The sequence below is a fragment of the Chroicocephalus ridibundus genome, chromosome 1 (genome assembly GCF_963924245.1).
Source record: "Chroicocephalus ridibundus chromosome 1, bChrRid1.1, whole genome shotgun sequence".
NCBI lineage: Eukaryota > Metazoa > Chordata > Aves > Charadriiformes > Laridae > Chroicocephalus > Chroicocephalus ridibundus.
Window position 1 is genome coordinate 220,380,614 of NC_086284.1, and position 27,079 is coordinate 220,407,692.

Sequence of the window (27,079 nt, forward strand, 5' to 3'; positions counted from 1 at the left end):
ATACGGCTGAGACCATACTCAAGTGAGGAACATGGGAAGAATCGTGATCTCTTGCAGGTTAAATGCAGAAACACGGTATGACGGGCCAAATAGGAATCTGTGGAACAATTTGCAGAAGACATCAAAACTAACACTAAATCAGCTCCCAAGCGCACAGGAGCAGGAACCCACCAGAGCATCCCTGGGGTCCGACGATCGTGCTGTCAAAGCAGCACCCGGAGAAGGTAAGGCCAGAACAGAGAAACTAAACACCATGTTTGCTTCCCTGTTGCAGAGAGGTTTCCCCTTCAGGAGCGCAGAGACTCGGAGGCTTAGACAGACCCCAAATGGAGCGTCTCTACAAGAGGTTCTGAACCAAAAGGAGAGGCACAAGCCACCAGGACCAGCGGGCAGCCGAGTGTCCGGAGGACCTGTGGGTGACAGGGCTGTGCCACTCCTGGTGCCAGGCTGCGGTGAGGAGCGGAGTGGGACCCGCGCCGGGACGGCACGTGGCACCTGTGTTTACAAGGGGGCCAGCAGAGAAGGACGGCGCTGCAGGTCCATCACCCTGACACCTCCCTGGGCAAGGCTCTAGCACCTGGAAGCCACAGAGAGCCAGCCAACACATGCATAAATATCACGCTCGGGAAAGCTAACCGGCATTTTAAGTGAACGTCTTGCCTCATAAACTCCAGTAACGAGTGGTGTCCCTCGAGGGTCTGTGCTGGAACCAATGCTATTTAGTACCGTCATTAACGACACAGTGGGACTGAGAGCGCCCTCAGCAATCTCGTAGATGACACCACGCCGAGCGGTGCAGCCGATTTGCCAGAGGGAAGGGATGCCATCCAGAGGGACCTTGACAGGCTGGAGTCGCTGGAATTCAATATCCCCAGAACAACAACCAGCTTTTGTTCCAGAGATGCGATGGGCCAACACCAGAACAGAACAAGGGGTGAACTGGGACACAGCCGGAGGAAATGACCGATGGGAAAAAAAAGCAGAGATCCAAGTTATCTGACAGCAAAAACCTAACTAAAGCCTACTTAGATTTCCCAAAGCATTTGACAAGGTCTCTCATTAAAATCTCTTCAGGAAGCTAAGAAGCCATGGGATAAAATGGAAGGTTCTCACGTGTTAAATTTGTTAAAAGGTTTAAAATAAAAGTAAATGATTGGATTTCACATCAGAAGAAAGGTCAGCAGCGGGGTCTCGCGGGGATCGGTGCCAGGACTTAGCTGCTCCATAGAGCCCTAGATCATACACGAGAGAGCAATGAAAGAGAGGTAACAAGGTTTGCTGATAACGCTCAGTTATTCAGGATAATAAAGAGGAGGAAAACTATTAGGAACCGTAGAAAGATCTTAAAATATAAGATGAAATCTAAGGGGGGAAAAACTGATGCACATGGTAAAAAATAATTCTCTCCTCATACATAAAATCACCGGCTGTGAGCTGACCATTACTACCAGGATTAAGAACTCGGGGATACGGCAGACGGTTTGTGAAGAGCGTCGGCCTAATGCCTTACAACGGCCAGCAAAGAAAAGTGAGCTAGATGGAGGGACACGACAGCAGCGGCACGGCCAGAGCGCCCAGACATCTTCAACCCCCGCAGTAACTCCGATCCGCCACTTTGGAAAAGAATACAACAAAAGCAGAAAAAAAGAAAGATGACGTGGACTGTCCAAAGCGTGGAGAGGTTTTCTGCAGAAGGAATGGTGCTGCTTAGTGCCGCTTAACCTGGAAAAAACACAGCCCGGGGGAAACGGTTCTACCAGACCCCGAGTGCTATGGAGGGGGCTAACGGTGGCCTGCCTATTGCCCTCTCCAGCACAAGGACCGGCCGCATCTAACGAACCTAGAAGATAATGTTTGAAATAAACTGTATTTTTCACATGACATGGGATAAAAGTTTCTTTTTGTCACAGGATATAGTGCTAAAAATTTACACAGAATCAAGGAGCAACTGGACAAGCTCCCGGCAGAGCAATCCCTTACGTATTACTGCACACAGGACACACTTCGGATGGAGAATCTCCAACCCACAAGCCGTTGGACATGGACAGAACGTGCCGGGGAAGCATCGCCGCGTACATGCCCCATTCCCACATCCTTCCCTGGACACCCGGGACTGGTCTCAGCCAGAGAAAGGAGAAGTGGACTCTTTGCCTAAGCCAGTACAAGCCTCTTACGAAGCCTGGCAAAAGGCCTCCTCAGCTCACAAACCGCGCGCCTGGGCTGGAGAGTCACGTCTGCAGTACGTACACGTCAGGCTGCTCAAAGTCTTCTCTTCTACAAAACCCACTTAGTGTCTGAAAAGAAGCGTGGCTCTAAGGAACAAGCCCCTCACGCCTAAGTCACTTCTGAGAGCTTGGTGGTAGCGACCGCCGGAGCAGGAGACACACCTGAACTCCTCGCGCAGCCGCCGTCCCTCGCCGCGCTCTCTGCTGGCCTCGACAATGAACGCAGGAACGTGCAGGTTCTGGATCAGCCCCACAAACGGCGCTGGAGGCTGGCTGTCCTCGGCCCCTCAGGGACCACCGGCGACCGGACCGGCCGCCCTGCCTCCTGCTCTGGCACCAGGGATGTTTGACAGGATTCTCATCGACTGCTCTGGTCAGTCCCTAACCCGTGACACCGGAAAAAAACCCTCACCCACAAAACAACAGAATAAAGCTCAAAAAGAGCCAGGCATTTAATCATACCTGATAGGAGGCCTGAGCCTCAGTGGCTGAAGAATGGTTAGAGCACAGCCTTCCACTGTCCTCAGCCACCAGCTTTTGTCCACTTTGATCATCGCTGCGTTGTCACTGTAAGAATTACATCAAGGAAACTCAGCACAAGACTTCCCTGAAGAAGGTGATTTGGACTGGGGTCGGGTCTCGTTCAACATACTCATCAATGACCTGGATGAGGGGACAGAGCGCGCCCTCAGCACGTTTGCTGATGATACAAAACTGGGAACGGTGGCTGACACACCAGAAGGTTGTGCTGCCATTTAGTGAGACCAGGACAGGCTGGAGAGTCGGGCGGAGAGGAACCTCATGAAATTCAACCAGGGGTTATGCCAACCGGCTCCATCAGTAGAGTTGGTCACGCTCGCTTTCATGAAATCCTCAGTACTGGAGGGCAGTAACTCACCCAGGGTCAGCAGGTGTCAGGTTTTCCTGACATACGCTTGTCTAATGAGCTGATCATCCTCAGGTGGTGCTTCGGACCTCGGATACTGGAAACCGCTGCACCCTGCAGAGAGCCTCTGGTCTTTCCCTTTGAGTTATGGAATGGTACCCGTGTTTATGCAGCCCAACGTATGGGCACTGTTTCTTCAAGTCACACCGGTCTGCATTAAACCCAGCTCCTTGCGATGGCTGCAATACTTTCTGACGTCATCCAAAGCCTCATTGACTGAGGCAGTGACTTGTTGAGGGTCACGCGTTGGAACTGACTTTCAACAGCCTTCACCAGTGGAGGCGGTACTCAGTGAGGCTTTATCTTTGCTGTTTTACAAACTGTTTTATTTTACTAAGTGTACTGCCGCAACTTGAGATTTGACCAATTTAGTCCTAATTCTCTAAGAGCTCAATAGCCATTATTCGATTTCCCCAGGAGGACAGATGTCACGTATGCAGCATCTTACGCTCCAGCTGCTCCCTTGCTGTTCTGGCAATCCACCGGGATGACTCCTAGTGCCAGCAGCCTCTTGTCATCGGCTGGTTCATGAGATGAGTCAGAGGGGACCTTTATAACGTCTTGGTGATGCCGTGAATGGCTGTGCCCACCCCGAGGCAGCCCTGTATGTGCCAGAGTATCACATGCCCGTGTCTCAGCTCTAACCCCCGGTGTCCCTGGGCAGCGCTCCCACCGCCAGCAGCAGCCGCTAGCTCCGAGGCAAGGCTTTTCCTTTCCCTGGCTGCACACATGCACACACTGATCTTTCCATGACGCGTGCAACGAGAAACACCCCTGGCACGCAGGCGTGTCCGTATCGGGTGTACGCTGCGCCTGCAGCCGCTCCAGATTCAGTGCAGTCGCTATGGACCACCACATCCTTTCTGGTCTTAACTGACAGCTCCTGTCTCTCTGATAAACCACTCCGCACCTTCAGAATGAGAAAAAACCTGAATGATGTTTTTTGGATTTATGCCTCCAGTTGTCTGGCTGAACCGCTTTCTCATGAATCAAAGCAGGTAGGAGCTGCAAGGTCGCTGACCCGTGCTGGTCCCTCTACGAGCAGCGTGACCGCGCGCGGCTGCAGGCAGAGCCGCTGCAGGCAGAGCCGCAGCAAACCTTCGCCGCGGCTGAGACACCGCCGACAGCTCACACAGACCTCGCTCGGCTGCCCAGCTCCTTTCCAGCGGCAGCATCACGCAAAGCTCATTTCACAGATTTACTCATTGGATCAAAATAACTTCTCTCACAGCACCGGAGGGGGCCACGTCGCGACAGCACGCTGCAGCGCTGCGGGACAGAGGGGCCAGGCGGAATATCCTCCCGGGTGAGCCCCACGCAGCAGCCTCCATCGCTCTTTTCCTCCCGCACTCACGTTTCCGCGTCGCACTCGCGATATCCAATAATTCGCACGATTCTCATTGTAATGCAAAGGCTGTTTCCCTTGGGTCTGACACATTTCCTCTGTAATAATCATCATAAACTTTTTACTGTAATTAAGAATAACTTTAAGTTAACGCACTCTGGCTCTCACAATATGTTTTGTCGTCTGTGTTTAGAACAGGAACACCCAGAAACAAACCCTCTTTTTTATGCTTTACACACTGGTAATTTCACATCCAGTGCTTACAGCTGGTTTCCAACCAGCAAAGACATCATGTGAAAAACAATTAATTCACTAAGCGGCCTCCTGTGCTCATCAGCTACTTCTGCTGTCATCAGAGACAGAGACATCTATCCCACCGACACAGCTGGAGGCAGCGCCAGCCACGCTCCGTCTGCACAGCCCTAACGCTGCCGATGTCCAACAGGAGCGCTCCTTCGCTCCGCGTCGATGTCCAACAGGAGCGCCCCTTCGCTCCACGTCCAGCCCGACGTGGGAAGACACCTCTCAAACCGACAGAGGGAGCGATGCAGACGTGACTCATCAGGAGTCTGTCACCGGCTGGCACGAGCCGATTTTCTGCACATTTCTGAATATTAGCTAATAATCAATCACCTCCCCTTTCTTCCCCGCCCCCCTTACCTACTGCCACGTACACATGAAGCGGACGGCAGACAACCCCCAAGCCTCTCTTCAGGATCCTGTTCCAGAAACGTATTTATTCCTTTTAATTTTGTATTGATAAGAATACCCGCTGGTTGTCTGGAGCCTTGAGTGCTCTTCTACCCATCAGAAAGCACCCAGAAACCACACGTACTGCTGTGAAAGACCATCCCAGACCCGGCTCTGAACAGGAACGTGGCCGCAGCAGAAAGCCCACCTGGAAAGAGAGCGGGGTCGTTTCCCAGCCAAGGGCTCGCTCCCAGGGGCACCAGCCCCCCGCGCTCCACCAGCGTCCCTCAGCCAAAAGCCCCAGCTGAGTCCCACCACGGAAGAGCTCACGCTCCTCTTTCAGAGAGCCTCCTTCACCACGGAGGGTCTGAACGGGGAATCGATGCAGCGCAGACATAACGTGCTCAGCCCAGCTCTCCGTGCTGCTAAGCAGGCTGTTTGTCACAGCATCGAGCTTACAAGCAGCCTTCAAAAAATGAAAAGGCCAATATGACCATGACACAGGCATGTCATGTCGTGGCGAGGATTCTATGGCACAAAGTAATGATCTCCTGAAAAACCCGATGTGGAAAATAGCTTTCGGGCATGGTGGCTACTCAAGGAAGCAGAGGAACATAATGGATCTGAAACCTTGCGTTTCTGTGGCTCTCTGAAGAAAGGCCGATCGGATCACCACGCTACAGGCTGCGCCGGCAGCTCTGCAGACAGCAGCCACCACCCGGCCTTGGTGACTCCAGGGCTCACCCCGCTCGCATTCAAACTCCTAACACCCGAAGTCGTAGCGCAGGAGCAATACAGCGGAGACTTCTCTTAACGCCAGGGGATGGTGAAGTAGAAAAAGGACTATATTTATCAGCGACGTAATGCTTTTGACTCCTTGACTTCTTATACTATGTATTTATTAGTGCGCTTCAGTTTAAACGATGAGGAAACAAAAAAGTATCTGTATATGAAGACAACATCATGAAAAACCCCGGGACAGTAACAGGAATGGAAATACTTTGATAATTAATACTTGCACCATGGGAACACGTATAGCAATCACAACAACTATTCCTGAAAAGACAGAAAAGAACATAAATGTAGCAGAAACTTAAGGAAAGCAAACAGAATACTTTTTTTTTTTCTTTCTTGAAGATAAGTGATCCAAGTAATCACCAACCTCAAAGTTAATTAGCGTTCCTCACAAAACAAACGTCACAAGAAAATCACCCTCTCAAAACATCCCCAGCAGCAGCACCAGCACCTGCGGCTGCTCCGACGCCAGCGCTGCAGTCGGTGCTCGGAGGAAGAGGGACAGATTTACGGTTTGAATCTCTTCTGCCCCTGCAGCTCGAGTAGTAATTTACACCCAGGCAAAATCATTATAAAACCTGTAGTGATCCGTTAGTATGTTATCCCCGCTGTGCACATGACTGTCACTATTCATACATGCAAATATATGCAGCTCCGTATGGGGAGCTCCGCACGCTGATCTCGGGGCGACGCCAGCGTTCCTCGTCCCAGGATGCCGAGACCCCGCGCTCGCGGGAGGGGAGCGCTCCGTGGGTCCAGCTCGGGCCCCGCGGCACGGAACCACAGCTGGGGGTACCCTGTCTGGCCAGAAAGCCGGGGGCCAGACTTACCTTCTGCATGCTTTCCTAATGCCATTAAAGATGCCTGCACGAGCGTGGCAGAAGGGCCTGCAGGGCAACATAAAGGCGTCTTCCCCTGCAGGATCAGTTACGAAGCTGATAATTATACTGGGGGATAAATAGCATTCAGGCCTGCTCCTGACAAACTTAACTCATTATTTATCACAGAATCACAGAAGGGTTTGGGTTGAAGGGACCTTAAAGGCCACCCAGTGCCACCCCCTGCCCTGGGCAGGGACACCTCCCACCAGCCCACGTTGCTCCAAGCCCCGTCCAACCTGCCCTTGAACCCCTCCAGGGATGGGGCAGCCACAGCTTCTCTGGGCAACCTGGCCCAGGGGCTCACCACCCTCATGGCAATTTCTTCCCAATATCTCATCCCAATCTCCCCTCTTCCAGTTTGAAGCCATTACCCCTTCTATACACAGGAATGTACAACAAGTGCAGTCCCTGTCCATTTCTTGCTCAAACCACACTTACGTTGTGCCAACACAACACCCCCTGGCTTCTGCTGCTCTCTGCCATCACCTCTACCTACAGTTTGCACTCACCGGTGTTTCTGTGCCTTTTCCCAAAGTGCTGGGACCTGCCCATCCCGGGAAGCGCGGTCGGCTGTTCACGCTGCTGCTGCTCACCACAGCCTTGAAAAGTGCCTCAAACAGGCAGCTGGTCGGTGCCCAGAGCTAATGTAATTAACACGCAATCAAAACACTTTTCTTTAGTCCCAAGCACTGCAGGTTACTGCCAACACATAGTGCTTCTGCCTTGGTCTGTAACGTCAAGCCTCATCCACCATCGGGGTCATTTCAGCAGTTCAACACACGCCCAGTTGGGAAATCAGCAGCACCGCGCTTGTACTGGGCCCTGGTGAGGCCCCACCGCGAATACTGCATCCAGTTTTGGGCCCCTCACTCCAGGAGGGACATCGAGGGGCCGGAGCGTGTCCAGAGAAGGGCAACGGAGCTGGTGAGGGGTCTGGAGCAGGAGTCTTGTGAGGAGCGGCTGAGGGAGCTGGGGGTGTTCAGCCTGGAGAAGAGGAGGCTGAGGGGAGACCTTCTCGCTCTCTGCAGCTCCCTGAAAGGAGGGGGTAGCCAGGGGGGGTCGGGCTCCTTTCCCAAGGAACAGGCGATGGGACAAGAGGAAACGGCCTCAAGTTGTGCCAGGGGAGGTTTAGGATGGATATTGGGAAAAATGTCTTCATGGAAAGGGCTGTCAGGCCTTGGACCAGGCTGCCCAGGGCAGTGGTGGAGTCGCCGTCCCTGGAGGGATTTCAGAGCCGGGCAGACGCGGTGCTGAGGGACGTGGGTCAGTGGTGGGCTCGGCAGTGCTGGGTTAAAGGTTGGACTCAATGATCTTAAAGGTCTTTTCCAACCTAAATGATTCTCTGATTCCCCAAGTCAGCTGCCTCCAAGGTCTGCAGTTCAACCTTCTCTTCCACAAGATCTATGAAACCCACTGGAGAAAGCGAGATATTTAATTTCATGAGGATGAAAACAGCTCTTCCAGAAGACCAGCGGGACCCATTATTAAATGACATCTCTGACTGAAACATCCAGTTTCCCATTTGGTGATTGAATTTTCCCTCACCCTACCAAAACCCTCCTTGGCCTTTATGTGAAGTGCCAGAACCAGCTATAATCATTCCTCTGGAATGAATCTTCTCTTCCTCAGCATTTCCAACAGAAGATGGGCCAAGAAGCTACTTTCAAATCCCCATAACTGATGTCAGCATATTGATTATTGTACTAACGGGATTAAATTCAAATCAAAAAACAAAGACCCATTACTACTGAATTCCAGGGGTACCCACACCCTGAGTGGGTCATGGCTTTTGCCAGGAGCTCCCCATCTGGCCAGGGTGCCCCTGACCAGCGGGGTGGTCCAGAAGCAACGAGGCTGGGGCACATATGGGAGCCAGGACATGGCAGTGCCCAGCTCCAGCCCCTCCGGCAGCCTCCAGAGCAGTTCTGCTCGCCAGGCGCCAAACCCAAGTCCCCTGGCCTGCCCCCTCCCCAGCCAGCGCTTGTCTCACCCGGATCTCACCTGGGCTCTGCAGGGAGGGATGGACGTGGCAGGGAAGGGGTTGGGGGTGACTGGGACCTGCTCCTCTCCCGGCACCCCTGGCGCTTGGGATGTGATGGTGGAGCTCAGGCACCGGGGCAGGAACCCAGGTCTGCTGAGCACAGGCCACCACAGCAGCCTCCCACGGAGCACAGCTCCTCCACGGCCCCCTGGCCGCCCCCGTTCAGGTCTGTCCAGCCCCGAGGACGCAGCCAGCCCAGCAGGCGCCAGACAACCAGAGACACCCCCGGCCCAGCCAACGCACACTGAAACAGCCACCCAAGGCACGGGAGGAGGCAGCACCAAGGCGGTCTGCTCCTGGCCGTGGAGCTTGACCCTGACGTGTCCTGGCACAGCGGCGCTGGCCTCCGGCACCCGCGGTCAATGGTGGTACGAGGTCCCGGGACTGGCACCGGGCACTCACTGCAACAGCCCTGTTCAGCAGTGGGTCCCAACCCCCAGCCCCGAGGCGGCTGCTCATCAGAGGGTCTTCACCAAGGGCAGCCTCCCGTAAAGAAGAGGCTGCAGATCTTTGCTGTGTCGGTCCTGCCCGGGTGCACGAGTGCCCCACGGCGGGGAGGCCACCGCATTCTTCAGCTGTTTAACAATGCATTCCCCTCGCTGTTAAGAGTGTTTGTGTTCTTGCCAATGTGACAGCACTCAGCCCCTGCCAGCAGACCCCAGCCCGTCTGTCGTGACCCGCGGGCACCAGGGGCATCTCCCCAGCCCCCCACGGCCCCCGTGTCGTGATCAGACCGAGCTCGCACGGGTAAGCGAGCAATAAAACAGCAATCACAGCATTTCTGTTCTGACTAGATGATTTGCATCACATTTTTAGTCCTTGTTCTTACAAAGCGTGTTTCTAGCAGATGCATCACAAGGGTTTGAATTACCCTTCTCTGTAATCTTAGCACAAGTCACGAGCTACTTCTCTGAAGAGTTACAGGCAGCTGAACTCCAGGCACGCAATCCGAGGGAAAATGCCACCGCAATCCAAGAGCACGTCCTGCACTTGACCTTCAGGACACCACCAGCAGAAAGAAGATCTTGGCAAACATTTGCCCAAGACAGTTTAAAACAAAAGAGCCAACCAACCCGTAGCAGAAACCTCTTATTTTAACTGAGTACAAGGGATTCAACGGAGAGCTGCAGACCCTGCTTTGGCTGGAAAGTTGAAATGAGTCCTGCTGAAATAATCTGGTCTCACAGAGCTCTTAGCGAGGTGAATCTGCATGGGTTACATGGGGCAAAACACACTTTGTTCACTTGCTGAGTGTCAAGATGCATGATTTCTCTTGAAGCACCTTACTCCTTCAAGAGCACTCACAATCTGCAGTACGCACCAACTACCGTTTCAACACTTATCCTTCATAGCTCCTACAGCATCGCCGTCGCAAGAAGAGATTGCCTACAAGTTAGACGTGGCTCAAGCAAAAGACCAGCTTTGAGGCGGGTGAGGAAATGTGAACTGTAACGCAGAAAAGACAGAAATGTCCAGTAGGTACTTCGGTGCTGAATTTGGAACTGAGAAGGGCACTGTCATCAGCTACTAGAACGACGTGGGTGGAATAGAAAAGTTGTCACCTCTATGGAGATCACGAGGCAGCGTCTGCTAAAATAAAGCATTTCCAAATCCAAAGCCAGAATGCCTTGAGAGAAATCAGCTAAGGCACGATCTCAGTAACAACTGTCAGTTTTCAAGAAATTCTGGAAACTTGGGAAAGTCCTGGAAGGACTGCCAGGAATGACACAAGAACTATAAACGATCAGCCTGACTCCAGTCCTAAGCAAATTACCAGAATGCTGCTTTATTTGGAATATTGAGCAGGAAATCTCATCGCTGTGGTTAACGTGAGATCGATCCTGTCAAGCATCTTGTCAAGATCCCAATATAGCTGACGATGGCAACCACAGGAGACCACATACTGCGGCTTACGGGTTGGTTCCACTGCACATGAATTAACTCCGTGCACTGCAACCTTCTCACAGGACATATTATGACACTAACAGCGTGCTCACCAGCCCAAAAACCATATCCAAAATCACGTAGACACCACCTGGGCAGCTGTCTCCAGTTGCCCCGCAGGACCAGTCCTAACCCGTACCGCAGCTGGTGTCGACACCAGACCCGTCCGACCTTCGCACCGTCAGGGCTGGGTCCCACGAGCGCGGCAGCAGTCCCAGGGCTGACCACACGGGTATCGGGAAACACCCCAGATAGTTTTCGGGACTGGACAGACTTTTCAAATAAGCCACATCCAGTTTGTGACTAACAATGTAAACCCCCGATTTAGAAAGTCGAGATCTTTGTGTTTGAAGAGGATAGAAAGAACGGAGCCACAGCAGAGAAGAAGTGATTGTCAGAGCCATCCCGACTGCGTCACTAAATGCTCAGGACAAAAAAGAGTTTTTAATACTTCTTCTCCCAGGTAAATGCAAAGTATCAAAAATACAGGCTCTCTTTTCAAGATAAGAGACATTCTTGGAAAGCAGCCATTCAAAAAGGATATACTGCCACATCTTCAGCTCTCACTGCAATCAAGTGCAGACGGGCAATCTCTGGGCTTGCAAAAATGATACAGTGGAAACAAAACGCTCTTCCCACTGTACACGTGACGTTACCAGAACAGAAGAGCTGGTGTCTTCAAGAACGACGCGAAAACGTTTGAGACCACAAGGCAATGAAAAGAGACTCCCTGGAGTAGGAAAGGAAGTCTTAACACTGTGAAATTCAGCTTGATTTATTCCTGTCAAAGAGAAGGTCAAGAGGCATCTAGATCACTATACATAGGTACATACAGAAAGAAAAATACTTTCAATATTTTAGAATTTTCAAACAGCGCTGAGAAAAAAGATCAGATTTCAAGATGTGGCTCAAGAGCCTTGAAAGAAGGCGGAATTCCCACTCGAGAGAGCAACTATCCACTGAACACCGCGTCAAGAAAGTGGTGGACTCCTCCTTCTCCACGTGACGTGTGGGAATGGACGAGGCTGTTCGGAAGCTGGGTCTGCTTCTGGTGGTGAAGCTGCAACGCTCACCCCCCTTCTCCCTCCCGCTCCCTCCTCTGCGACGCTGCTGCAGGGAGAGGTGAAACACCAAAACCCCTCGGAGCAGGACAAACGACAACGGACGGGGCGAGCCGGTCCGCTGAGGGCGTGCAAGGATGCTCGCGTGCTCCGAGCCAAACCATTACCGTATTTGACGAGGGGAACAAATAATGTCCCAAATTAGACTGGTAAAAAATCCAGGAGTTTTCCCTTCCTTTGCATCCCACGACACCAGTCCTCTGCTGGGAAACTCTGTGAAATTCCCTGGTGTGGAAGGGCTCTCCAGGCAAAGAACAGTTTAGTCTTGTGAATATGCTAATGTTTTAGCCTACCAAAAGTCTTTGTAATGAAATACGACATCTAGGTAAAATTTAATGGGCTGTTATACGCAGGAAGTCAAATTAAATGTAATTGCCCCTTCTCTCATTTTATCAAAACAGAAAACAGTTTTGGTAATTCTTACCTTTTTAATTGAACTACCCTGAGTTGAAGAAGTGCTGGAGGAAAGAACATTTGACACCACTTTTTTTAATTTCATGTATTTATAATGATTTGATTATCTTCTGCCTGGAAGAACAAGAACCAGCAGAGACTAATCAAAAGAAAAATCCACCAAAACTCACTAAGAAGATCTTGTAAGAATCTACAGTATTGTTCATAATTCTAGCTTCTGCAGACAACGATATGGCTCAGAGAACTATGACAATCTCCTGTAATACCTGCTTTTAATTGCTTTCTGGAAATAAGTACAAATAACTTACAATTGGTCACGCTGAAGAGCTACGTTTGTTCCCCTCTCCTCACGACGCTCCCAGAAGAGCTGCCGAGGCTGCAGCGACACTCGCAGCCCGGAGCCCCATCCATCGGGAGCGGAACGCGGGAGGAAGGACTGTCGACGCTGAGCACAGGAATGATGATAAAACCCACAGAAACCCCAGCCCACAAGCGATCTGAGGGAGGCTTGCCCCAGTGCAGAACCAATTATACCAAAACATTCCTAACACAGGCTTGTCCGAGATGCTCTTTATTTTCCAGTGAGAGACCTTTAAATAACTACCTGGACAATCTTTTCCAATGCAATGCTACCCTTATAATTAGAAATCTTCTCCTACTGCCCAGCTAAAATTTTGTCTGCGGTGATTGTTGCTGATTACCTCTTGTCCCATTCAAAAAAGCCGGTGCAGAGTTTATTCCCACCTGCAGTTTAAATTCTGCATCTGAAGGCTGCTACCGTGCAGTCACGCAGCCCAGCACCTCGACTCACGCTGCTCCAGTGCTCAGCTGAGGAGCCCCTTTGCTGGACTTCTCTTTGAACATCCCGTTTTTTACAACATTTTGGTATTGTCAACCTATGTTCAGTTTAGGAACATATTTCTGAAATAAACTTCAGAAATAACTTCTGAACCCTTTCTCCATTCTTCTCTTCCTGCATTTGCGCAGCTGATCACTTTTCTGCAACTGCGGTAATTTGCATTTCTCCTCACTGAACTGCATCTAAGCGTTTTCAAACAATAGTTTCTACCCGTCAACATGACTCTGAATTCTCATCCTGCCTACAACTCCGCAGTACTTGCAGTGACTCACTGAGGGCCTCTGCAATGTCTGCTGTCCCTCATCAAGCAAGTATTCTTCTCCAGAACGGGGAAGGATGATGCCTGCCCCGGGGCTTAAACAGCCCGGGGAGCTGGAGTGAAGAGGGGCGGCGCGTTCCTCTTCTGCTCCTCCGGCTCTCCCACGCCGGTGCCGGTGCTGAGACATTCGCCGGGGCACAGCTCGGGGGAAGGGACCGGAGCGGCAGCAAGTCTTGGTGCAAGAGGGGAAAGGCACCGAGTGCAGGGGCTGAGTCACGTCATGTCAGGGAACGTATCTGAACTCAAGGAAATTTTACTGTGGAAGACTCCACTTTTCTGCATCAAACCACAGGGTTTAACTGGGTAGTTAAACGAAGAGCTTTTTCCTGCCAACACCTAGAGTATGATACGTCTTGCCTAAATTTTGACGGTGATGGTGTGCACGTCCCCATGTGCGCTAGCACTCCCGTGGCTCCCCCATGACCTGAGGAGCGAAGGATGCACAACAAAGTCATGATTCATCTGACTTAAACGATTGTTTTAGACGGAAATTAACTGCACCCTGCAACTCCCCTTTTGCTACTCCATACTGTGAAGAGGACCTTGACGATAAGGTCAGGTAGACGGGTGCTGAACTGCCTGAAGCTGCACAAGACGAATTTCTCCGTTAACAACAGGAGACAAAAGCCTCTCCTCTCCCCCATCCAGTAGGCGGGAGAAAACCATTACACAAAGTTCAGCATCAGAGAAGACGTCCGTGCCTTGCTCAGAGACACCAAATGCTTGGTAGGAAAATGAAGTTTTCAAAGAGCAACCAGAGAACAGCACCACAGAGGAAAAACAAGTAAGTTTAATGGTTGCAAAACATTCAAACCACCAAGTCATCTTCGTCTCTACAGGTGTCTGAGAAGAAACGAAAAAGCTTCAACACAGTCTAACTTGTTTTATTCTTCCAGCCAGCACGAAGGAATAAGAAGTACAGAGGGGAGCTGATTCCTTCGCCTGATGTCCCTTCGTAAACCGGAATACAAAGACGGGCTGCTGCAGAAGACCAGGGGCTCGCTGATGCCAGCATCCCTTCGTGAGTAAGGGCCCGTAGCGAGGAGCAAAGGAAGGAGCATAGAAGAGACCAGTGATAGAAAACACCAGTGATCCACCCGTGTGACGCCTTCCCCGCTGCTGAAAGCCAGTAGCCGCATCCTCAGCTCGAGCCCCTGAGCAGCTCACGGCGCTTCTTGGTCACAAATTTACTCTTCAGTAATTTTGTACTCCCAGTTCAAATCCATTTATATTTTTGGCCTCCACAACATGCAGCAGGAATAAATTCTACAATTTAATCACCTGCAGTGTGACAAAGTACTTTGTTTTATTTTAATCTTGCTGCTTGCTAATTCCACAGAGTGCCACCTCATTCCTTTGTACCGAGAAATCACTATTGTTCCATAGTCACCTTCTCCTTGCCTACTCATGATTTCATAAAACTCTGTCAAATCTTCCTCGGGCACCTCTTCCCCGAGCTGAAGAGTTCCAGCCTATTTAATCTCTTCTCCAGTGAAAAGCGCTCCGTGCTTTGGGTCATCTTTGTTGGTTGCCGCTGAACCTTCTCTAATTCTTCTTATTCAGATGGGTAAACTACAACTGCAAGTCAGAGACTGTCAAACCGTGGATTTACATAGAAGTAGAACACTATTTTTAGTAGACTTTCTATTTCTTTCCTGTTTCCTAACATCCTATATGTGTCATCAGCTGCTGCCCTGCTGATGCTCGCCGAGAACAACCCACATGACTCCACAACCTCTTGAATACAGCGCCCGAGGGGAGTCCATTGCCAAGTAGGTCTGTGCTTCAAAGACGGTCAACCCAGGAGGCAGCAGGAGCCACAAGGACGTTGGTCTCAGGCAGAGGAGCTGTTTAGTGACCAACAGCTCTACCAGTTGTCACCTCTTTCAAGCCCTGGTTGTATTCCGTCTATTGCCTGATGGAAACTGATTGCAAACACACCGTGGAAGACGAGACTCCTTTGGCCCAGTCTCCTGACAAACACCGAGCCCACTGTGCGGCCGTCCCTCCCACCACCCCACCATCGTCCCTTTGCTCCAGCGTTTCACCCCCAGCGACACTCATGGCAATGATGTCGGGCACTTTGCTGCAAAAAGAAAGGAAAAACTCAAGGGAAACCCCCACGAACTTTTCTGCACCTGGCAAATAATTGTTGGACAGATTGTTCGTGCGGTTTCCCAGGACCTGCTTTCAAACTGCTAACCAGTCGGCGTGAATAATTTTAAAGAGGAGAATGAACAGGGTTTAGCAAACAGCTCCCTCTTCCAGTGCTCCTTTAGCCATGACGAGCTGCTCTGAAGGCTGGAGCCCCGGCACCTCTCCGCAGCCCACGCTGGTGGCTGAGCCCTGCTTCCGTCCGCTCACACCACCACCCGCTCCGACTTCTCGTGTGAAGCAGGTCCCAAAGCCTTGCGTTACCCACCAGTTCTGAAACTCTGCATTTCAGAAAAGGCTGAGCCATCTGGCACAGGGCCCCAGCACAGGGACTGCCGAGGGGGGCACGGGCTTCGGGGGGGCTCACCTTTTACCGTTTCGTGTTCCTGAAACTCTGCGAAAGCGGTAAGTGGTCCCAAAAGATACTGTTCACCAAAAGATCTTAAAAGACTATTTTGAAGGCACGTTAATTTGACAAGTGAGATTATACAGAAGCCTTTTCCAGAAGAGATTTAATTTCCTCCCTCTACACTTTTGTTGCTATAGAAATGCAGGTTGCACCAGCCCAGCGCAAATTACCTTTTTCCAACTAGATGGGCTTGCTGCTCCGAAACCCCATTGCCTGTACCGCACCAAAAGCGGGGACCTCTCTGCATCAGCTGCCGCCGTCTGACCAGCAGCTCAAGTTGCACATTTGTCAAAAATCCATTCCCCGTTTCTAAGCATGAAACTCCTTTTGCCGGGGCATTTTCGATGCCCTCCCTGCAAGGCCATCACCTCTCCTCGCTGAGCCCTGCCCATGACACGGCTTCTTGCCAGGCTTGCTGATTAGTCACAACTAGACAGAACGACAGCAGAAGTGGATGGAATCTCCAGCTCCCTGCCTGCTCCTCGCCTCCTGGAGCAGGAATCGGGGAGGGTTCCACCCGCTCAGCGCCCTTTAACAGCAATGCGAAACTATCAGCGACCGGGGCCTGATGAGGCAAGAACAGCCAATAAATGCTGCAGAATGGAAAAGACTGAAGGAAGTTGTCTCAGAGCCACACGCAGCCACGAAACAGCCCGAGGAAATCCAGCGCAACTCCTTTTACTTGGTCCCATCTGGAATAATGTGAACCTGGAGCTCTTTGCTGGTACATCCCCGACACCGGGACGGCTCCGTACAGCTCAGGGGATGGCGATGCCAGTGCCCAACGTAGGCAAAGGTGCCGGCATCGACGGGGGGTAGGAGCTGCGACCACACTGCCAAGGGGGGCGACCCCAGAACAGGACCCAGGGAGAGAAGGAAACGGCAGCCACCAAACTGGGGCAAACACGGTACCGCTCTCTCGCGTGTCAGGGGAAAGGAGAAATAGCAAGTGACTGGTGCCGTCCTGATGGTCTCCAGGTGATTTCACCAGTCACATCACCGATTCGCTCACTCCTGAGCAGGCGGGGGTTACAGTGCACAAGGGGAGCCCGGGGCTTCCTCAGCTTGGAGGAGAGATGGTGGAGGCCTCGCTGCCACCTGCAACTACCTCACGGGAGCCTGTACAGAAGGGAGAAGGAGACTCTTGGAGGCACACCGGGATGGGACAGGAGGCAACGGACACAAGCTGAAGCACAAGAAATTACACTGAGATATACAGACAACTTTTTCACCCTGGAAACCAAGACTGGTACATGGGCCAAGGGGTCTGTGGGACCTCCAACCTTGGAGACATGCAAAGCAAACTGATCTAGCTGGCCCTCCTCTGAGCAACCGGTTATGGCAGAAAGCTCCAGACATCCCTTCCAACCTAAATTATTCTGTAATTCTGTGTATTGACGTATTTGGCCAGTCACAGCATCTAAGGGCACAGAAATCCCTGCTCAGAGACCTCTTCGTGTTTTTCCTCTCTTCTAAGGGGAGGCCCATCCAGATGGCTCGTGAATACTCGTGGTTGTAATCTCTCTCCCTGGTCAGCTAATCCCTGTGATTGAATAATAAAAAAAAATAAATCCTAAATTGTCTATTGCTCCCAATTCTTTTCCTTCCCAGCTGTGCCATGGAGAATGGGGGCTCTTAATTTTATAGAGTTCATTTCGAATCACTTTAATCTCTTCCCTTAACATAGTTCATCAGAGAAGTCAATTCCCCCTGTGACTGCCTCTTTCTGACGAGAACAAGCTCAGGCTTCTCTCCCCGTTTCCCTTATTCCTATTTCAGACCAGATCAGGTTTGCTGAGCCCTACCCCGCGCTCCTCATCCTCAGGCGTCTGGGGAAGGCTCTCGTCGCTCTCTGGTGACCCTGGGTGCCCCCCAGCACACCTCGACTCCGGAGCAGCCTCGTGCTCTCTTCTGTCTTTACCTGCGGTCGTGCTTCCCAGTGAGGTGGACGAGACGGGGGGAGCCCGTCCCCAACGGCCTCTCACCCTCCGCCCAAGCAGAGCTCACCCCAACCGTCTCTTACCGGCAACGTGCTCGGAAACACTGCTCCCCAGGGGCTGAGTCCACCAAAGAAAATACTTTTATTCAGCATACAGCCCGGCATCTACTCCTGTTCTCAAGTACACCCCTCCATATATTCATAGCTTTCTTTTCACCTTATTAAGCCAAAAAAGACCAAATTACATACCCTGTCCCAGTCTCCGGTTCAGCCGTGTTCCCTGCTCTACCGCACAGGGCATCCATTCAATCCTGCAACTATTTCAAAGGCTTTTCCTGAAATCTGAAGTCACTTGTGTGTAATTTTCTCAAGTACTTTCAAGTTGTTCCTCAAACACTGTCATTATGTTAATCTTCTCCCACGTTTGAGACCTCCAGTGAAGTCAGAGATGATGGAATAAGCACTCTCCTGCAAATCGTGTTAATTGATCTGCTGCAGTCATCTTACCGCACCCTACTTAGTTCTTAATTTCTGCTCTCAAGGAATCTATTGGCCCAAAGGTTTAATATTTAAAAAATGGGGAAGAAATCCAATTTTTTTTGTCCTATTTATTAAGGCGATCCTAAAACCACCACATGAATCCTCATGCCACACTCCTGACCACCACCCTACGTCCACAAGCTGCCCGCTATCGACTCCAAACTCCGCTTCCACCCCATAACTCCGACAACACGCACCCTCGCGCCCCTGACGGCTCCGCTCCCCTGTGCTCAGCCCCACGCTGCCAGCCCGGCCGCCCACGCCGTCCCCCTGCTCCAGCAACAGCCGCGCTGTGACCTCCAGAAACAGAGCAGAGAAGCTTCCGCTGGAACGGTGCTTCTGCTGCCACCCGGTCCCTCTGCCGTGGGATGTCTTCTGCTGGTTGGGCGGCCGATGGCTCCAGCACATCACCCACCCCTGCAGATGGGGCGGTGGGTGCCGCGCAGGCGCCAGCGCGGGGTCTCAAGGATGGTGACAGAGGCAGCCACTTGTTCTACCTCGCACGGGTTTTCCCTGACTCAGCGGCGAGGCTCTCCCGCTTTTGTGCTCAGAGCAACCCATGAGTGAACGACGAGCACATATATACGCTTTAAGAAACTTCTTTTTCATTTCCTGTCTTCACACTGTGAGCGTTTTGACACAGCAGGAGCAGAAGACGCAGCACCCCCCTGCCCAGCACCACCACCACCACTGTCTCACCGTCTCCACCAAAGCCAACCCTGGCTCCTTCTCATTTCAGGAGAGAGTAAAAGCGCTCGCATTGCACGTCATTGGGCAAACTAACGGAATAACGATCATTACAGGCTATTAAACACAAAGACATTGCCTCTGGCTCAGGAAGCCTCCGAACAGAAAATTGCTGCAGGCAGGAATAATATTTTGGGTTGCTTATTCTGTTCTCGTAACGGCACGAAGCACCTGCCATTGGCCACCGTGCAACACCGGATACTGGCCTGAAGGACCTGTAGCGTGCTCCACAGTGGCCGCCCTCATGCTTTTATGTTGCATGACTACGCACCATACTATGGGATGCAGCTAAAACCCTCCAATCTGTTCCAATTCAACCCATCAAAATCTGTCAAAGCCCTGGGTTTTCACCTCCGGTGTCAGCACCGTTGCTGTGATCCAGCAGATCCCAGCCACACGTTGGCGGAGCAGCCCAGTTTATCAGCACTTTGCATGCACTGGCTGCCCGGGAAGGCCAAGACCAACCAGACTATGATCTGCAAGAAGACACAGACCACTGGGTGCAGAAGAGGTCCAGGTCACAAATGAAGACGTTGAACTGCACTGACCCGGTAGTGTCTCCTGGGGTACTCCACTAATGGACGGCCTGCAACCGGCCCTTGTGCCACTGATCACAACCTTCTGGGCCCAGTCATTTGGACAGTGTTCAACCCACCTCGCTCTCCACGTATGTAACCTTACTTTGTCAGCTCATCTGGGAGGGCCTTACATGAGACAGTGTCAAAAGCCTTACCGAAGCTGAGACAAACAACACCCACTGCTCTCCCTTCATCCAAGCTCGTCACCTCACTGCAGAAGGCTCTCGGCTTGGTTCAGCAGGATTTCCCCTCCACAAATCCACGCTGGCTACTCCCAGTCACCACCTTGCCCTTCATGTGTTTGGAAATGGTTTCCAGGCTTAGTTCCTCCATCACCTTCCCAGCGATCAAGACGAGACTCACCAGCCTGGAGTTCCCCACACTCTCCTCCTTGTCCTTCTCGAAGACAGGAGCGGCATTTGCTTTCTTCCAGTCACCAGGAACCTCCTGACCACCGTGACCTTTCAAAGATGACGCAGAGTGGCCTGGCAACGCCATCAGCCAGCTCCCTCAGCACTCACCTGTGCATCTCATCAGGCCCATGGAGTCGTGTATGTCCTGTTTGTTTAAACGTTCCCTAACCTGATCCTCCCCTACCTGGGGCAGAGCGAGAACAGAGCGATGTCTGCCCACCATGCGCTCCTGACCTCCGCTGCTGGATGATAGTGAGTCCCTGAGTTGGAGCTGGTCTTTTCATCTTCAAATTATTTTTCTTCCTCAGATTTGTCCCGCTGCCTTCTGAACCCCTGTCAGTTTTTAGCACTCTGCGTGTCACTTAGCACGGAGTCGCAGAGGTCAGCTGTATGTCAGATGGAGAACCTCCTCCTTTTGTTCACTTTCCATGTTCTTGTTCATTTTCTTGTTTTCAATGCTCATGTGGGTTAGAAGAAGGGACAGTGGGGTGGATAGAAAACTGGTTGAAAGACAGAGCTCGGAGTGTCATGATTAGGGGCACGGAGTCTAGTTGGAGGTCAGTGACGAGTGGTGTTCCCCAGGGGTCCGTACTGGGCCCAGTCCTGTTAAATATATTCATCAATGACCTGGGCGAGGGGATAGAGTGCACCCTCAGCAAGTCTGCCGATGACACAAAGCTGGGGGAGGTGGCTGATGCAGCAGAAGGCTGTGCCGCCATCCAGAGAGACCTGGACAGGCTGGAGAGTTGTGGGGAGAGGAACCTCATGAAATTCAACAAGGGCAAGTGTAGGGTGCTGCACCTGGGGAGGAATAACCCATGCACCAGGACAGGTTGGGTGCTGACCTGCTGAAGAGCAGCTCTGTGGAAAGAGACCTGGGAGTCCTGGGGGACAACAGGATGACCATGAGCCAGCAATGGGCCCTGGTGGCCAAGAAGGCCAACGGCATCCTGGGGGGCATCAAGAAGAGCGTGGCCAGCAGGTGGAGGGAGGTCATCCTCCCCCTCTGCTCTGCCCTGGGGAGGCCACGGCTGGAGCTCTGGGTCCAGTTCTGGGCTCCCCGGTTCCAGAAGGACGGGGAACTGATGGAGAGGGGACAGCAAAGATGCTGAGGGGACTGGAACCCCTCTCTGATGGGGAAAGGCTGAGGGATTTGGGTCTCTTCAGTCTGGAAAAAAGACGGCTGAGGGGGGACCTTATCAACGCTGATAAATACTGAAAGGGGGGGTGTCAGGAGGATGGGGCCAGGCTCTTCTCAGTGGTGCCCGGGGACAGGACAAGGGGTAACGGGCACAAACTTGACCATGGGAAGTTCCACCTCAACACGAGGAGGAACTTCTTTGCTGTGAGGGTGGCAGAGCCCTGGCACAGGCTGCCCAGAGAGGTGGGGGAGTCTCTGTCTCTGGAGACATTCCAACCCCGCCTGGACGCGTTCCTGTGCCACCTGCTCTGGGTGACCCTGCTCTGGCAGGGGGTGGGACGGGTTGATCTCCAGAGGGCCCTTCCAACCCCTACCATGCTGTGATTCCATGATTCTGTGATTCTTGTTTCAAGATGCGCAGATGTGGCACTTCAGGACATGGTTTAGTGGTGGACTCAGCAGCGTTAGGTTTACGGTTGGCCTCAATGATCTTAAAGGTCTCTTCCAACCTAAATGATTCTCTGATTCTACGATCTGGTACCTCATGCTCTTGCACGGGAAGAGACAGGCAGAGACCAGCTACCTCTGGTTCACCTTTTCTGTATCACACATTTATGGGCTTCCAGCAAACCCCTTCTCCTTCATCATCACTTTCCAACGCTTGAGAGTTTCAGTCTATCTGATCTCGTTTCTTACGGAAGATGTTTCACAGTTTTGAGCACCTGTTAGTTTTCTCTGCCAACTTTTCAAGAATTACTTTTGAAGTCTGAAAGACCAAGACTGCATGCAGGTTTCAAGATGTGGCTGTAGTAGAGATTTATGCAAAGATATTAATAACTACATTTTCCGTTTTGTTCTTTTTTCCTTTTGTAACAATTCCAAAAATTCAATTTTTTTTTTTGTTTTTTTTTTTTTTTTTAGGTTTGGACTGGACTCACGGGAAGCCCCAAACCTTGTTCCTGAGCAGCAGTCAGTCCAAAACGTTCTCTTAATATGAAATACTACCACTGCTTTTTCCCCAAATGCATTACTTCTCGTTTTTCTGCGATGGTGTCCAGCTGCTGTTTGACCGCCCAGCGCCCAGTGTCACCAGCGACCCTCCTTCACAACCGCTGTAGCTGCATTTTCTGACCTACTCTTTTGCCTGGTTTTTCGAATGCCTCAGTGCTAAAGAAGATGTTTTCCGAGTGATGTCAGATCTTTATTCCTAAGCAATTACGAGGAGCTGAAAAACCTTTAACGGGCAAGAGCACCTCACAGTGTTTGTGTGTGTTATCTTGCATGTGCCAGAAAAAAAATTACTTTACTATCACACTGTTTATCAACCCAGGTTGATGCAATCCCATCCACCTACTCCTGTTTCGCTTAAGGAATGTAATTTTGACTCATCTGCAAATTTTGACTTATTTGCTGCCCTTTAAAACCAAGAGCAACCAGTGACCCTGGCACAGACCTTCAGGGGGGTCCCTGTAGCATTTGGCCATGGTGGAAACAGATTGTTTTCCCCCTCTGCTTTTCTTCTTTACTGGTTTTTGAGTCATAGCAGCACTTTCTCTTTCGCCCATGGTCAGTCAAGAATCTAAACAGCCCTGAAGAAGCGCGTCACAGGATTTTTGAAAATCAAAACAAGTCACACACATTACTTTGAGTAAAAAGTGGTCAGTGGTCAGACCCACGGAGACGGATTTGGGATAAGCAGCTCAGTAAACCAGAACACATTCACTGCCTTGTTGGTACGCTCCAAGGCTTCAGGATAACTTAGTTTTTGTATAATGGATTCTCACAATTTGCTCCTGTCACGTCATAAGCAATAATGCCCATCCAATTCCTTTCAAGACCTATAGTTTTTAAAAGTACTAAAGTCTGACTCAAGCAGAGATCACGTTCCACAGAGTGGAACATTTACCCCTCAAACACAGAAACCCAGCACCAAAAGCGCATTCCCAAATCCAGCCAGCGGACCCGTCCCTGAAGCCCAGCCTCCTACAACACATCCACCAGCCACACATGCTCAAGACCAACCGCAAACCAGCAACATCCCCCCTGCTTTCACGATTCCTTCCCTGTCGAGTCTGACCATCTTCCCAAAGGCCGGTCTCCACAGTACGAGTGCACCCAGTCGCCGCGTACCATCGGAGCCCTGCGAACACCCCGCGGTGCAGGCACCGCCGGCAGGCTGGAGCGGCAGCCACCTTCATGCCGTCCCCTGCACAAAGGCATCCTCCTCCTCCCCCTCCAGAGCAAAGCTATACCTGCACCTGCAGCCGACGCGTGTCCTTCAGTTCCCGGAGCACACCAAAAATCCTGCAGAAGGTTTGCTCCTCAACCGAGACACGAGCCAGACCGCCCCGCAGCTTCAGCGTTTCATTCGCCTAAGCCTTACCTAGGACTTATGATTCAGACTATAACTGAATTGACCAAAACAACCAGAAAAGTTTCCTTCCCGTGAAATGAAAACAACGTTTACTGCTCTGTCAGGGAAAAGAGATATTTCCATGGAAATGAACCTCCTGGTAATCACAAAGGAAAGACGCTGATGCTTACCTGTGAGAGGTGAAATTGTCGTAAGAGCCCACAGTATAATGTCGGAAGAGACGCTTTGTTCTGTCTTCTCTGGTTTCTACAAGAAAAAAGACAGATCACAAAGCTGAGAGTTAAAGGAACACTTCTCCATGGTCTCTGCTTCCCCAACGCGTGCACAGACAGAGTGAACCCCTTCCACGCCAGCATTTATCAATAAACAATAATCCGGGTGCAGACATGTGTCAACGTGGTTGGTCCCATGCGTGCTCGTGTACAGTCCCATATGCACACCAACAGCTTCTCTCGAGATAAAATCACTTCACCAAAACTTTTAAACCACATCAAGGCGTCAAATTCCACCAAGACTCCAAAGCAGAACCGAAGCAGAGAATCACTGCTGCTAAGGCGAACACACACGCCATGTCCCGTGGCAGCCACATTCCTTCCCTTGTTCTGTTTGGCCACATCAACGTTGCACGTCTCGGCACAGAGGGATGCAGCTCCCACGGAACAGATGGCAACGGTCCTGTTAGCCTTCCTTCTCCCCTGGTGGTCACCGAGCTCTCCCGGTGCACAGGAACCCAGAGAGACTCCTGTTCCCACTCCTCCATCAGCCACCGGCGCCAGCCCCCAGCGCTGTGGCCGCACTCGTGGCAGAGGGCGTTTCAGGCCATACTTGTTGGACCGACCTCCCCTTTAGGGTGTTACAACTCAGGACTTGGCCTGCCTGCCTGTCTCGGAAGTGTGAAAAAGCCAGAGAACCTGCCAGCCTGATCCGTGAAGCCGAAACAAAAGAGACGCCGCGGCCTCCAGGTGCTGGATGCTGTCGGAAGGCAGCCCGACTCGTGGCTACGTGGACAGAGGTGCCGCTGCAGACATCCGAAATAGGGTCTGCAGCTAAGGGCTTCAGAGGAGATGTGACAGGGAGATGGAAAAGAATCTAAGCCAGACATTCCCAGCTACCTAACACAGAATTCCCATTCTCCTAACACAGGAGGAATCTGCATCACGCTACCAAGCCCAAATCTACATGTGACCCAGGACTGCTGTCACACGCTCATCCTGCAGAAAGCAACCAGCTCCTCGCACCAACGTGGCTGAGTACGTTACACTCAACCAACTCATCCACGGCTACAGTCGGGTGATGGGACCCCAAACCACCAGGTAACTCCACTCCTCTGCTTTGTCACCACTTCCCTGGGAAGCCCTCGGCGCTTCCGCACCACGGGCTGTAGCTGTCGGTCTGACTGAAACTCAGCGGGTCTTGAAGACGCTACCAGGGCAGTCGGAATGAAGAACGGGGATGAATGAGCGAGGAAATAAAGAGCAAAGCATGGATGAGACTCACCTTTTGTTCTTCAGTAGGGACACAAACTGTTTGCACCCAAAGCAGTAATGACACAAAATAAACATCTCTTTTAACCCCTGCTGGGATTCAGAATGGCAACAGCCAGTGGGAAGGGGCTGCAAAAGCCGAGGGGCAGCTTTTGCTGTTCCTACAGCAGTTGATCCAACAGACTCTTTTAAGCTCAGGCCAGGATGGACTTTCCAGCCTGTCATCCTTCATCCCGGTCTCACGATGACATGAAACCTTCGCTGCTGGCAGCGGGAAATGCTCCCCCCACCCTGGGGACAGACCACAGCCCTTGAGGCGGCAGCAGCAGCCGTGTCACCGCGCTGTCACGCTGCCCCACCTCGCACACCTCCCCGACGGACACCGCTGCCCTCCAAACCGGGTACCGCTCCCAGAGCCGTAGCCTCTCCGGTCACAAACTTTACCGAAGTTTAGAAACAAAATCACCAAATACAGTACTTCTTTATACAGCTTTGGGGGGTTTTTCCAGCCCTGATTCTTGTTTTTCCACTCCTCTTGTGTGGTTATTTAGCTTTTTCTTTCTTTCTCAGAAGAGCTGAAGACCAGCCCCGGCGCGCTGGCACTTGGTGCCCCCAGAGAAGCTCCCTACGTTTGTGGTTCTGGCTCTCGCTCCTACAGCGGCGATCTCCAAAGGGGGGCCGCAAGACAATCCACTGGGGTGTGGGAAGAAAACATTTTTTGTACCATTGGTAACATTTAAAAACATTTTTAAAATGGGGTTTATTCCATCTTTATCCCACTATTTTTCAGTTTCCATTTTTGCCTGTGCTTCACAGTGCACGTAGCACATGAGCAGAGTAGTACAGGTATAGGTGTGTGTACATATATATCTACAGGTGTAGATACACACACACAGGTATAGGCACGTCTATGTGTACATATGTGTATATACGCAGGGGTGGTGTGTGTATATATATATATATATACACACACATAAGAAAATATGTGCGTAGAGAGGGTGCGTGCTCAAAATATTTTTTCCCCGAGGGGCCCGTGATCAAAGCGGTGAGCGGCGTGGGACATGCAGCATCACAGAGATTAACGCGGGTGCTCTGGCAAACCCCCCCAAAGCCACGGGTGCTCAGCAGCCCCCAGCTGCCCCACAGCGCCGGCGGGGGCCAGGACACCGTGCTGGGCCAGCAGCAGCCTGACCCTTGCGGTGCCACCGCTTCGGAGCATTCGGGGGAGGTTCCCATGCAGGGAGCAGCCCCCGGTGACCCAACGCGCTCTTCCAGCCTCGCCTGACGCGTTTACCTAATCCGGAGGGAGATTTCTTGGAGCCTGATGGTGCAAGGGGGGCTGAGGGCGCCCCGTGAATCTTCTGATGAGGTGGTCGTCCACCAAGCCCCGTCCTTGCGGTCATGGGAAAAACTGTCTCAAAGAACCAAGGAATTAATCTTACTGGCAAAAAGAGACGCTACACCAAAACATGGGAGATGTTAAGGACTGAGACTTCCCCATCCCTGGAGGGGTTCAAGGCCAGGTTGGACGGGGCTTGGAGCAACCTGGGCTGGTGGGAGGTGTCCCTGCCCAGGGCAGGGGGTGGCACTGGGTGGCCTTTAACGTCCCTTCCAACCAAAACCATTCAGTGATTCTATGATCAGCACAGCAACACGTGGCAGAGTTAAAGGAGATATCCCTTTCGTCTGGATCATCGGAAGCAGCTTCTCACCTTGCTCA

At 51.7% G+C, this 27,079-nt stretch overlaps 1 protein-coding gene across 4 annotated transcripts in view; it reads right to left on the reverse strand.

The window, feature by feature from the left end:
* The window catches only part of SHANK3 (SH3 and multiple ankyrin repeat domains 3), a 382,593-nt gene that overhangs the window by 101,240 nt on the left and 254,274 nt on the right, over positions 1-27,079 (reverse strand). For all 4 annotated transcript variants that reach the window (XM_063323817.1, XM_063323818.1, XM_063323816.1 and 1 more), the window contains one exon: positions 24,046-24,121. In XM_063323817.1, the coding sequence (XP_063179887.1) occupies positions 24,046-24,121 (76 nt within the window). The remainder of the gene's footprint in view (positions 1-24,045; positions 24,122-27,079) is intronic.